The sequence below is a fragment of the Gekko japonicus genome, unplaced genomic scaffold (genome assembly GCF_001447785.1).
Source record: "Gekko japonicus isolate JY-2015 unplaced genomic scaffold, Gekko_japonicus_V1.1 scaffold29, whole genome shotgun sequence".
NCBI lineage: Eukaryota > Metazoa > Chordata > Lepidosauria > Squamata > Gekkonidae > Gekko > Gekko japonicus.
The window spans coordinates 383,840-398,062 of record NW_015172003.1 but is presented as its reverse complement, the minus strand read 5'-3'; the positions used below and the strand labels follow the sequence as shown (position 1 = coordinate 398,062).

At 44.0% G+C, this 14,223-nt stretch overlaps 1 protein-coding gene across 1 annotated transcript in view; it reads right to left on the bottom strand.

Moving 5' to 3' along the window:
* Nucleotides 1–14,223, bottom strand: part of SUFU (SUFU negative regulator of hedgehog signaling) — a 124,902-nt gene that overhangs the window by 22,093 nt on the left and 88,586 nt on the right. Inside the window, exon 11 of the mRNA XM_015420093.1 lies at nt 11,373–11,511. Coding sequence (XP_015275579.1) covers nt 11,373–11,511 — 139 coding nt within the window. The remainder of the gene's footprint in view (nt 1–11,372; nt 11,512–14,223) is intronic.

Here is a 14,223-nt window from a genome sequence, read left to right as displayed (position 1 = left end):
GAGGCAGTAGAAGGTGTTAAGAAATTAAGCTAGGCTGACAAGGAATTTTGAAGTTTCAGCTTTGTATAAATGATCACCAAGTTAAAAAAAAATCTAAGAGCTTGCTTATGAGGGGAAAAACATTTTAGCAACAGTGGAATTTTGTGCAAAAAGACAAATTCTGTGACAAGAAAAACACAGGAGTGGAGGTGGATTTTGTACAATTTGGAATTTTGTTCAATGTCACCGTTGAAGACTAGATCAGGGTGTGGCGGGAACAAGTCTCATTACATAGCTCTCCAATTATTTTGCATCAAGGGGCACAAAGGACCTTCAGGGAGCTAGCTGTGAACTGTGCTGAAAACAGAAATTCTACTCTGTGACAAAATGGATGTCCCATCTGAAAACAGTATGGTTTACACACCAGGAAGTATCAATATTTTTTTCCAGATGTTATAGTATAACAAACTGTTCAAAAAGCAAGACATCCAAGATTCTGAAGCAGCCAGAAGACAGAACATTAATATCCTCTCCCACGATCTGCAGCACTAGTGCACATTTCTAGCACTCCAGTATCTGCTTCTCAGACTACCACCAATGACCCTCAGAACTCAAGATTGACTTGGCGGTTGTATTGTACACTCCCACAGCAGTGTGGGACACAACTGGATTCCATCATCTATTTGATTCTTCATCTGTCAAAATTTGCACACACAACAACATGTAGTACAAGCCATAGTGCATAAAGCTGTTTCTGTTAGTGGACTGAAGCATGGCCTACCAAACTTATGCCATAAAAGGACAACAGCCATTGTATAGATAGAATTTTCAGTTGACTGCAGAGAGAGAATGTATTTGTACAGATAAGCTAAAACAGAAAGCTACATAGCCTCTCACTGTGCCAAAAACTTTAGACATGAAGATACTTGCATTTTACTAACTTTGTATTCATAAAACATCATTTTAGGACCAGATAACTAGGTGCACTATATCAAAATGAAGCAGATCATTAGCGGGAGTGTATGCCAACTGTGTCACATCATTTGGTGGCATTTGGCCTCAATCACCTCCATGTCTGCATTTAATTCATGTTTCTTCTTTCAGTCATTTTTCTCAATGAAACTTAAACCTTATGAACTAGGAACTTCCTTACAGAATCCTTGGTATTATGCTTTGCTATGGAGAATTCAAAGCGATGTTTCAGCAATGCACCTCTATAACTAAGATGATTTGAAGTACTGTACTGTCTTTGAGTTTTATGAGGTTAAGAAAGACAGGTTGGGATGATTAATTCACATCTCAGTAACAAGCTATGTAGTTACTGAGTAGTGACTGGGTGAACCTTGTGCTCATGGGTAAGCCTCCAACAAGAATATACTTTAAGACTGCCTGAATGCTAGCAAAGAGAGTTGGCTTGAACTCACTAAAGCTAAGCATTGCCCCTGTAGATAGGGTACTTTGAGTTCAGCTTGAACTCGTTAAATATGCATTGAAAAAAAGGGGTTGGGCTGATTGCTCTTGATCAGTTTTAAGCTCACCTTGACTATGGTTAGATTAACAGGAGAGTTGGAACTAATAATCTCTTCATAAACACACCCTTGTTCCAGTAACTTGGGCATGGCTTTAGGGGTTTTCACAGCCTGCCTTTTGCAAGGTGGTAATAGAATGCCAAGATGAAAAAGGTTATTTGGAAACACTATTGCCTTATTCCCAAAGATGACACAGGGCCAATTTGGTTGTGGTGTCAAGAAATGGACAGCACAGCTTGATGTCACAAGGTTTGCTGACCATTCACTTAAAGACCAATCACCTTTCCTTAGGGATGTGAACTGCATTTAATATATAGCATTGTGCCTTTAATTCAACATGATCAAGGGTCTGCAAAAGCCCAACAATCCTTTCACTGTCCATGAACAGGACCGTTCCTTTGTCCAGTCATACCTTGTGCTTTCCCCTACACAAGGTGATCCATGCTCCAATTACATCCAGGTTAGATTACTGTAAGGGGCGTTACATGATGCTGCCTTTGAAAACAGCCTAGAAATGCAGGCTGTTGTCAGGGATAGGATACAGGGAATGTATCAAACAATACTGAAAGATTTTCACTGGCTGCCCATTTGTTTCTGGGCATAATTCAAAGCACTGGTTCTTACTTTTTAAGACCTTTAATGGATTGAGGCTAGGGTAGTTGAAGCTTTTCCCCATGCTGTCCAGCCCACTATTTAAGATCTCCCTTACAAGCCCTGCTCTCTGTGCCTCTGCCTTCAGAGATGAGATTGTTAGTAACCAGAGACAATACTGAAAGATTTAGTACTGGCACCTCACTTATGGAATGCCCTTCCCCTTGAGGCTCACCTGGTGCCTACATTGGTTTCTTTTATGTACCAGGCCAAAATGTCTCTGTTCACCAGGCTTTTGATTTTAGTCTGGAAACTGTCACTGGTCTGTTATACAGTCTATATTTGTATGCTGGACTTTTTTTTTAATGTTGGATTTTAGTATCTTTTTCATGTTCTTTTAAATTTTATTTTGTAAACTGCCTTGGGCAGGTTGCTGAAGAGGCAGCATAATTTTTTTCTAAATAAATAAAATACATAACCAAGTTGATACAATGGGTATGCAGACTGACAATTGCAGCTGGAGAGATGTCAAAGAGCTCCATCACATCTCCCTGGAAAGCACGATACTCACGTTCCTGTGACATGTGGAAACCAGTTTGGCAGGCTGCACTACAATCGCATTCAGGTGCTGGTATTTTACCCCATTTAAATCACAGGTCTGCACAACTGCCAAAGCCTCTTTGTATTCTATTAGCCATCTGCATATTTTACATGGCAAGTCAAATCCTGCAAGCCTCTCATTGGTGTTTATCAGGTTATGGATATTGGGTAGAACTGATTGCAGGATTTGTGCAGATCTTATTGCTGGGTGTTGGGATCTTAGTCTGGATAGGCATGCGTCAGCCATGTCTTTGTGGATAGGCAACTCTGTTTTCAATGATCTTTCTATATTCATGAAGAATAGCATCTTGTCTTTGGAAATGCAGGGGAGCGATGTGGCGCTACATGGGTAGCCAATAGGTCAAAGGGGGTTTAATACATTGTTGTATTGAGTTGGATATCAGGTCTGTGGACATGGGCGCCATTGAGCCACACAGAAGCACCATATTCCACAGTACTATACACCAACCCCAAAGCTGAGCATCTAAGTGTTGTAGCGGATGCAACCCAAGTTGTACCACATAATATTTGGAGAATGTTGTTTCATGTGTGTATTTTTGCTGCTACATTGGTAAGATGGTGTTTATAGCTCAAGGTCCTGCAAGCCTCTCATTGGTGTTTATCAGGTTATGGATATTGGGTAGAACTGATTGCAGGATTTGTGCAGATCTTATTGCTGGGTGTTGGGATCTTAGTCTGGATAGGCATGCGTCAGCCATGTCTTTGTGGATAGGCAACTCTGTTTTCAATGATCTTTCTATATTCATGAAGAATAGCATCTTGTCTTTGGAAATGCAGGGGAGCGATGTGGCGCTACATGGGTAGCCAATAGGTCAAAGGGGGTTTAATACATTGTTGTATTGAGTTGGATATCAGGTCTGTGGACATGGGCGCCATTGAGCCACACAGAAGCACCATATTCCACAGTACTATACACCAACCCCAAAGCTGAGCATCTAAGTGTTGTAGCGGATGCAACCCAAGTTGTACCACATAATATTTGGAGAATGTTGTTTCATGTGTGTATTTTTGCTGCTACATTGGTAAGATGGTGTTTATAGCTCAAGGACTTGTCCAGGATAATGCTAAAGTACTTAGGTGTATGGTTGTGTGTAAGTCAGGTGCCATTAAGGTAGATATTCATTTCATGATTGGCAAGATTGTTATTGAGATGGAAACAGCAGCATTCATTTTTCCTGGACTTGGGATAAGGTGCTATTCACAGTAGTCAGCCAAAATGTAGAGATCCCTAGTCAGTATTTCCTCAGTCCTTTCAATTGATTTGTGCCTTACTGCAATTGCCATGTCATAAGCATAAGCAAACTTCCGGGACATTGTCTCACGAACATCAGAGCTGTATAGATTGAAAAGAACTGGAGCAAGGAGCGAGCCCTGGGGTAGACCATTATTCAGTTTCTACTGCTTGCTAACTGACAGACCCATAATTACTTGGAAAGTTCTATCATTCAGCACATTATTTAGGAGTCAAAATAATGTTCTGCAGGGGAAAACTTGTAAAAACTTGTACAGCAGACCATCCCTCCAGACTGTATCATAAGCTGCAGTCAGATAAACGAAAACTGCTGTTGTCTTAAGACACTTCTGATACCCTGCCTCAGTTAAAGTTGTTTAGTACTTCTCAAGTACGATGGGGTCCAAATCCTACTTGCTCTATAGGGACATGTTCATTAATTCTGTCACTGATTCTGTTCAGGATTAGCCTCTTGAGAAGTTTATAACAGGAGCTCAGAAGGGAAATAGGTCTATAACTTTCTGTCAGATGTTTTGGTTTTCTAGGTTTCAGAATAGCAACTATCTTTGCTTTCTAGAAATCCCCTGGGAGTCTTCCTGTTTTCATGATGTCAGTGAGAAACTTTGCAAGCCACTTCTTACTAAATGTGCTGCTGTTGATCAGGAACTCATTATGGATGCAACCAAAGCTGAGTACCTTTCCGCTCTTCATGTCCTTCAATCCCTTTGAAACCTCATCAGCACTGAAATCCCCTGACAGCTCACAGTCTTCAGGGCAGGTGCATTTCAAAATCTGGAGTTCTTTTTTATCCTGATAGTAAAATCTCAATCCTTTGGGTGCAATTCTAGCTCGCTTCCACATAGTGCACCCTGGATAACACTAAAGAGTTAGAACTTCTCGCTGCCAGACAATTATAGGATCTCCTGACTAAACTACACACTTGGAAACAATCAACCTATTAAGCAGTCGTCCTCAGGACTACTTGACGCACACACACTCACTCACTCACTCGCACACGCACACACACACACACACACACACACACTCACATGCCACAACAGAATACATTTCAGTCAAACTTATTTCTAGGGCCTGTGGGAATCTCCACTTCATAACTGAATAAAGTTGCAAGTATAACACCCTTACTTTTAAACAAAGGTAACAACCTGGAACAGACAAACCGATTCAGCATGTCCATCATTATATAACTCAATTTTTGCTGCTAAGGTTTCGTGGTTGTTACTGCCTATTCCTTGAAGGAAGATATAGACCACATTAGAAAAGGTTTATGTTTTGGTACCGTTTCTCCTATTACAGCAAGCCAAAATATAGATGCTATTTAGAGCCAAGTATTTTCAGGCTTCAAATAGGGTATAAAATACTCTTGGCCAAGCATTAATTAAAAACCTTTATTTCTACATTTTCACAGTGCTCCTGTGTCCTTGCTATGAATCAGATCGAGCTGAGGTGAGCAGACCACTGCAGAATATTGGCCTGCTGCCACCAAGCTAGGATTCAGGGCTGCATTCTCTGTCTGATCATAGACAACAGTTACTGTGACTGGATTTTTCTTTATGATTTTGTTCTGTTATCTGCTTCTATCATATGAAATGTACTCATTTGCCAAGCTACCACTTCATCCTAAGAAAATGGGCTTCTTAGCATTCTTTGCTTTTGCAACCTATCTACTAAGCAGCTTCCTACTAGGCCTTAATCGCTCAGTATAACCTCCCTGCCACTTCCAGTTATGCCTAAATTATTGGGCAGCAAGCAGTAAGGAGGTGGGTAATGCCACTTGAGGGAATGTCACACCCACAAACCAGCAATGAAGATTACTCTCTTCTTCATCAACTCTGAAAAATCTACATATTTTTCAGTTTATAGTTAATACTTCAGAACAGTCAATTCTTTAAGTTGTAACATACTTATTATTCTAGAAGTAACCTCAGTGTTCTGCAAAGCACTTTTTCCTATAAATTTCTGCTTTTGTAAACCCTAGAGAACTGTGTCTGGCATTATGACAAGACCCTAGAATAGGACAGAGCACAGACCTTAACAGGGTTCTTAGAGGGTACTCCAAGTCATGAGATTATGCTGTTCTAATAAGGAGAAAACAGAATGTTTCTCAGAAAACAAGCAAGAATGTTATGCAAGATTTAGCCCTCTAAAAAGTTCTGAATGCATGAACAGGCCTCATTCACCTGAAGAAAATGTTAAAAATGTAAAATGATAAATAATATTTATACCCAGCCCAATTGTGACACCTGCAGGAGCAAAGAATAGAAGGGCTCTTGGGAAAGAAATGTCAGAACTGCATAATGGCAGAAGTGGCCTCATAGCTATGGTTGTCATCCTTTTCTGTGCAAACTCACCAGAATGAAGAGCCGCAAATTACATACCTCACATTGCAATTTTCTGATGAAGAAATGTCCCCATCTAGCTATGGTCACGGAGCTATGTAAATTATGGAGCTCTATAACTTTTGTGCAAGAATTTTACTCAGCTACTTCAAATAATTCCTCTGAAGATTGCTCCTGGCTCTGCTATCTCCTCTGAAACGGTACAATGAAGAACTACCCTACTTTACATTCTATTTGCTGCATTCACTAGCTCTTCCTAGGGGGCGCATGGAACAAAATACTCAAGCATGCAGGAGAAAACAATGTTGCACTTCCCTGTAACTGTTGTTTATCGAGGTGCCTTCTGTGTAGGCACACACTGAGGCTCCACTAGCACAGGCCAGCCACTGGAGGCTCTCTAACAGCTACTCTGGTATTTCTTTAACACTCCAAGGGGAGTCCCTGCCCTGCAGAGCTCATTAGATGCCATCTTACCCCCTAATGGTCACGTTAGAGTCCATCTGCCTGCCTAACAGTCCTCGCAGGGAGGAGCCTCCCCCTTTCCCTCAGTCGTCCTGAGCCACCCCGAATGTCATGAATGTAACTGCATCCTATGAACTCACAGCAGGGTAGGAGGAAGAGAATGTGTGCCTGCACAGCAGACACCTCAATGAACAACAGTTACAGATAAGTGCAACACTGTTTTCATCTTCAGTTTTCTCTGCAGTCCTACATTGGAAGACTACAGAGCTTCTTATCTTGGAAGCAGGGTGAGTTTCAGTGGAACAAGGAGTGCAGTACGGCTCTGCCAACTGCTGAATCCCTTCTCGCATTCACATTCACAGAATAGTGCTCAACGAAGGTGTCTGATGATGACTATGTCACTGCTTGGCAGATATCCTCCAAGGGAGTGCCTCTCTGGGAATGCTGCCGACGCTACCTGTGCCCATGTAGAATGCACCCGAAGCTCCAGAGGACACGGTAGACTGGCTTGCTCATACCCCAACTGAATAGCCAGGACTATCCTTCCAGAAATGGTCTGTGCTGAGGCTGGCCTCCCCCTTGAGCTACCAGAGTAGCACACAAAAAGGCACTGGGACTGCCAGAAGTCTTTTGTTCTGTCTAAGTAAAACAATAAAGACCTCTTCACATTTAAGGAATGTAGTGGGGGGGGGGGTTTGCCTCTGAGGTAGGGGATGGAAAAAATACTGGAAGGACAATGTCCAGAGCAAGGCAGAAACTAGAGACCACCTTAGGTAAAAAGCACTAACTGGGTCTCAGAACTACATGGCTCATTTGGAACTTAATAAACGGATGGTCAGCCCTCAAAGCTGCTAACTTTCCCACTCTCCTGGCTAACAGATCACCACCAAAAATGGCTCTTTGGGAAGCGACTGATATTGTAAGCAGTGTTCCCTCTAAGCTGAGTGTGAGGTAGCTCACAGTTTTTTAGCCTCTAGCTCACACATTTTTGTCTTAGTTCAGGAAGGATGGCTCCAGAGCAGACTAATTTACGTAGTAGCCAAATTGCTCGCTCACAACTTTAATGCCAGTAGCTCACAAAGTAGAACTTTTGCTCACAAGACTCCACAGCTTAGAGGGAGCATTGGCTGTCAGCCCAAATGTCTAGCTCCATGATTGGACCTGCTCCTGCTCTGTGCCTCAGACCCTGAAAAGGGCCACTATGTAGGATACTGTGACGAGTGAGGCTGCTGGTGAGAGTGCCAGGAGTATGTTGATAGCACTTGGTGGAATCTATATGTCTGCCAAGACCTGTACGGAGTGGCGGAACCTGTTGTGATGCCAAATGAATGAGCTGTTCACTTGTTCTTCTAGACCTGGGGTAAAAGATCATTGGTTGACAAAGCAAACAGTACCATTCCCTCAAACGAAGGTCTTCCACCTTCTGCCAGGTGTCAGGAGGGAAAACTGTGGAGCGCAGCCAAGCATTTCACCTCAGTATGAGTGCTGAAGCCATGGTCCTGGAGGAGGTGTCAGAGGTGTGTCTGGCTGCATTAATCTGTTGCTTGGATAGGTGCAATGCTTCCACTTGGATAAGTTCAGCCAGAGGCTTCTTGTCTTCAGGCAGAAGCTCCATATAAGCAGCCACCTTTTCCCAGAGGAACAACTGGTATCCTCCCATAATTACATGATAGTTGGCAATGTGCTTGGTGGGTGTAGCAGAAAAGTAAACTTTTTTGCCCCTCTCTATGTCCACCTGTACGCTGTTTCATTCGCATCTCCTCAGCTATGAGGGCTGAAGCCAGAGGATGGTTGAATAAATAGGTATGACCTTCTTGTTGCACCCTGTATAAACTCTCCACATTTTGGATGTGGCAGACATGCCAGCTGGTTTTTGCCGGAGGGCCTTGGAGAAGTCAGCAATACCCTCCAGGATAGGGACAGCGATTATACCAGGTGACTCTACATAGAGCTTGCCTAAGATCTTGTCTTGAGGTCTTGGGTTGCTGGAGGTCATCTCTATTGCCAACGATTTAGCCATTTACATCATTTGTTCTGCGTAGAGCTTCAGATCTTCATTAGGTTACAATGGATCAGGGTCCCCTACAGTGTCATAAAGGGAAGGGTCCGATGGTAAGTCTGACCCTGGACCAGAAGGGGAGTTAGCTCTCAAAACCTGCTCTTCCTTGGATCCAAATGCCACATAAGGGGGTGGCGAGAGATTGCAAGAGGATACCAAACTGGCAAACCCACATCACAGTTCCATGAAAAGGGGTGCCTCAGTTCTGGAGGTGCTTTTCTTGATTGCCAGTCACCCCATTCTTGAGGTCTAGGAGAATGAAAATAATAAGGATAGTCTTGCCAAGGAAGCGGAGGCATAGAACTCTGCCATGGTGCTAGGGAGGATGGTTCCAATGATAGACTAGCTGCTGGAACCACCAATGTGCCCTAGCCAGGCTCTATTTCCCCTTCTGAGAACGAATGAGCCGTAGAGGCATGTGGAGAAGGTGTTTGTGGTGGGAAGACTTCCCTCCATTCCACTGGAACCTAAGGCAGGGCTAGAACTGAAGAGTTAATCAATTCCAGGAGAATCTTGGAACTGAAACGATGCTTCTCATGTCTGGATTTGGAACGGGCTTTCTTAGGCAGGGTTTCCAACACAGAGCGCTCAACTGAATGGGCAGGCGATCAGACCTGATCCATCGGTTCTGTCCCTGGAACCAACACAACTGAGACAATGGCAGGCTTGCAAGTTGGTCAGTTCTAACTGGTGATTTCAAAGGCAAGGATTGACTGTGCTCTGCCGCGGCAGATGTTTTCGCTGTGGGGCTATCAGAGCAAGTAAGCGCTTTCTCCCATAAGCTTGCCTTTAAGCACGCTGCACAATCTGAGCAGGCTTTCAGGGTACATTGGAGGCAAATCTTGCATGTATTATGGACCTCACCCAAGCAGAAAAGGCAGAGAAAGTGTTCAGCTGAACGGGTCATTTTTGTACCACACTGAGTCCATTTTTAAACAAAGCCTTCTGCAACATTTCCCAAAGAGGGAAGAGTCCCCAGGAAGCAAAGAAAACGTCGCGAAAACTCACAACAACTGGACCTGGAGAGAACATGTCCTCACAATGCGGCAGCAAAGAAAGGACTCAAGGAAGGGGGGGGTGTGTGGCTCCTCCCAGCAGAGCACGTGACCTCTAATGGCCTCTAATGAGCTCTGCAGGGGAGGGGCTCCCTTTGGAACGTTAAAGAAATACCAGAGTAGCTGTAGGAGAGTCTCCAGTGGCTGGCTTGTGCAAGCGCAATCCTGGATGCCTCCCTTTTAATGGAGGCCCAGGTTGCCACCATTGCTCGATTGGCTTTTTACCATCTGCAGCTGGTCAAGCTACTGGTCCCATATCTCACTTTCCAGGACTTAGCTACAGTGATCTACGCAATGATCACTACCAGAGTGGATTATTGTAACTTGCTCTACACAGAGCTGCCCTTGAACCTGATCCAGAAACTGCAGCTAGTGCAGAATACAGTGGCACGTGTGCTGATGCTGACGCCTGTGTGAGCTCATGTTCAACCAGTGCGCCGCCAAACTGCATTGACTGCCAATAGAGTACAGGATCCAGTTCAAGATTTTGGTGTTAACCTTCAAAGCCCTATGTGGCCAGGAACCTGCATATCTTCGGGTCCCTCGCAGAGTGTTGTGCTTAATTGATCAACATCTTCTGGTAGTCCTCGGCCCCCAGGATGTCCGTCCGGCCTCAACTAGAGCCAGGGCTTTTTCTGTCCTGGCCCTAGGATAGTGCAACAAGCTCCCTCTTGAGATTAGGGCCCTGCGGGATTTATGACAATTCCGCAGGGCCTGCAAGACGGAGTTATTCTGCTGGGCTTTTGGATGAGGCAGCAGACATCCACATTTATCTTGGCCTCCCCATGCTGACAATGCTGGCCAAATGGAACCAGCCCAAACTGAGCATTGTTGTCAAGGTGAATCCACCTGACTGTGTTTGGTTTGTGTTTTAGCAGAAATATGGTTTTCATATTATCTTGGGATTCTAACATGCCCTGAGCCCACTTGCAGGGATGGTGGGTGGAAAATCGAACTAAATAAATAAGTAAAATAAATAAACAATGTGGGACTGCACAAAAGACTGAAGATCAACTAGGAGCTCCTGAACTAAAGCTTCAGGATAATTCCGAAACTCTCTCCTCAAAGACCAGGACTTCTTACAATTCTGAAGATTATTTTGCAATATTTCTACTTCTGCTTGTTTGAGTTGCCTTTTCAGTCTGAATGGGTTCAAGTACTGCAATCTTATCTCCTAAGTTACAGTGTGCAGTTCAACTGAGACTACATAGGTAGCTGCATTGCAGTGGTGAGAGAACGAATTAAGAGGATGCAAAGTGTGTAAAAATGTTCAGGGATTCTGGGAGAGAAAATTGCTGTTTACACAGAACAGAATATGAGAAGCTGCCATTACTTTAAAAAAATTCCTCTCTCTGAACAATTCTAAAAACTGGGGAAAAAATAGGATTCTCTGACCTAAATATAATATGGCTAAACCCAAGGAAAACTTATTTTTTTGTGACCCAGAAAAGGAAAGAGTGGCTGCAGGAGGAGAGGGCCTCTTACTTGTAGCCATGGTCCATGTGCTGCATAAGGATGTTCTTCTGTAGCAAAGGCCCCTTCAACTCCCGTTGATACAAAAGTAATTGCCGTATCCCCTGTAATACTTTTGTATGTAAAGTGCCGTCCATGCAACAGTCTGCCCCTAGGAGAATAAATACAAGCACATTTGCATACAGTCCTTTCCACCTGGTTCTCTTCCATTTCAAAGGGACAAAAATTCTCAAAGCCCACAGCACTTAGAGGAACCATTCTACTATAAAAGAAAAATGCGGGTGGGTTAACTTAGCATGACTGAAGTTATATGTGACTAAATTCCTGATTGGGTGGAAAATATTCTTGCAACTGACTATGCATAATGGGGAATCAACCCTCACATTACTGAAAGTCAATATGAAGGAGGTCTAAGTGAAAACTAATCCATGTTCTACTTCTTACTGTTCTTGAGTAAGTATAATATGTAACATTAAGTAATTCTAATATATGGTACTCCATTAGTATGTAGCAGCCCTACGAAGCCAGACTAGCTTTCTTTTGTCAGAGCTTGGAAGCTAAGGTGGGGTCAGCCATGGTCAGTACTTGGATGGAGACCACCAAGGAAGGCAGGGGCTGCTATGCAGAGAAATGCAATAGCAAACCACTTCTGCTCACCTATTGCCTTGAAAATCCCATGAGGTAAAACGTATGGGGCTGCCATGACTCAGTTGTGACTCAACAGCACACTTTACCTTACCATATGTATATTCCTGTATCAAATCAACTTGGTATGTACAGAGGAAAATATTTTCAGAGGTTATAGGGCAAGCTTCTCTTTCTTTTTCAGAATTATAAGCAGTTAATACAAGCAATGATATGGATTCATTTTGATGAACGGAATGGGAGATGAGTGTAGCATTCATACAAGTAAAGGTTCAGAGATCTGATGCAAGGTTGATCAGAGACACTGTGTATACCCAGGAAAAACAGGTTACTTACCTGTAACTGGTGATCTTCGAGTGGTCATCTGTGCATTCACACCCATGGGATACAGTGCGCCTGCGCTGGATCGATCGGTACTGTAGCAATCTCTAATGGATTTTTGCGCCCAGACCTCAGGCATGCGCAGGAACTCCACCACGCATGCCCAGAGGGGTGGGCGCGGACATCCCGCCAGTTCCTTCAAACCGCCGCAAATCAACCCCTATGAAAAATGTAGAAGCTGACATGACACTCATAAGTGGGGAAGGAGGGCGGGTGGTGTGAATGCACAGATGACCACTCGAAGATCACCAGTTACAGGTAAGCAACCTGTTTATCTTCGACGTGGTCTCTGTGCTTCACACCCATGGGAGATTAGCGAGCAGTGGCCTACCTGGAGGAGGGTGCTCGCAGGTCATTACTGCGAAGCCGAGGATATGATGTGACGTCCCATGTTAGTACGAGAGTTCTTTCGGACATCTAGGGCATAGTGCCTTATGAACGTATTAGGCATAGCCCATGTAGCGGCTCTGCAAATGTCCATTAAGGGAACTCCCTGGAGGAAGGCAGTTGAGGCTGTAACAGCTTGTGTTGAATGAGCCCTGATAGGGCCAGGCAATGGCTGCTTAGCAATAAGGTAGCAGAGGTGGATGAGACCTACAATCCACCTTGACAAACGCTGAGCCGTGATGCAAGTTCCCAGCCTTGCTGGTGCATAGGAGATGAACGGTTGACAGTCCCATCTCGTTGGGCGGGTTCTGTTTAAGTAGAACAGAAGGGCACGTTTCGTGTCCAAAGTGTGTAACAGCCTCTCCTCTGGGGATGTCGGATCAGGGAAGAAATCCGGGAGGAAGACCTCTGCCTGTAGGTGAAATTCTGACACTACCTTTGGCAGGAACGAGATGTCAGGTACAAGGTGGATGCCGTCTGGCAAAAATGACAAGTAAGGAGTGTCATGTCTGAAAGCCAGTATTTCTCCAACTCGCCTTGCTGAAGTGACAGCCACCAGAAAGACTGTTTTCCAGGACAGGAATTTCATATCACAAGTTGCGAACGGCTCAAAGGGTTTCCTGATGAGTTGGCAAAGGACCAGGGGAAGGTCCCAGGGGACGACAGGACTTCTGATACGTTTAGAAAGGGGATGCGAGAACAGTGTGCATCCCTCAACTTTAACATGGTAGGCCGAAAGTGTGGCCAAAGAAACCTTCAAGAAGGAATGTGACAGTCCCGAGTCAGCAAGAGACAGGAGGAATTCGAAAACCTTCTCGAGACCTGCGGAGGTGGCTTGAGGGGCATCCTTACCCAAGGAGGAAAAAAAGCTTAGCCACTCTTGTAATGATAAGATTTTCGTGTAGTGGACTTTCTGGAGTTTGGCAAGACATTTGCTATGCGGGAGGAAAAGCTGTTGACGCCACTCTCCAGGCTGTCAACTTCATTCGTGCCACGTCATGGTCAATGTTCCCTCTAAGCTGTGGAAAAAAATTTCTACTCTGTGAGCTACGGGCATTAAAGTTGTGAGCAAGTGATCTGGCTACTGTATGACTTCGTTTGCTCTAGAGCCCTCCTTCCTGAGCTAAGACAAAAATGTGTCAGCTGGAGGCTAAAAAACTGTGAGCTAGCTCACACTAACTCAGCTTAGAGGGAACACTGGTCGTGGTATAGGACAGGGGTCTCGGTTAGGAACAGAAGGTCTTGTACCGGAGGAAATTGGTGGTAGACCCCTGCTGACAGATCGAGGATGGTTTATTTATTTATTTATTTATTCAATTTTATCTTTTTTTTAAAAATAAATTTATTTTAAGTTTTGCAACTTTACATATGATCAAGTTACAATTTCATACATTTGGGGGTTAAGTCAACCTCTTTCTTCGTACCATTTTATGGCTTTTTGCCATTTCAA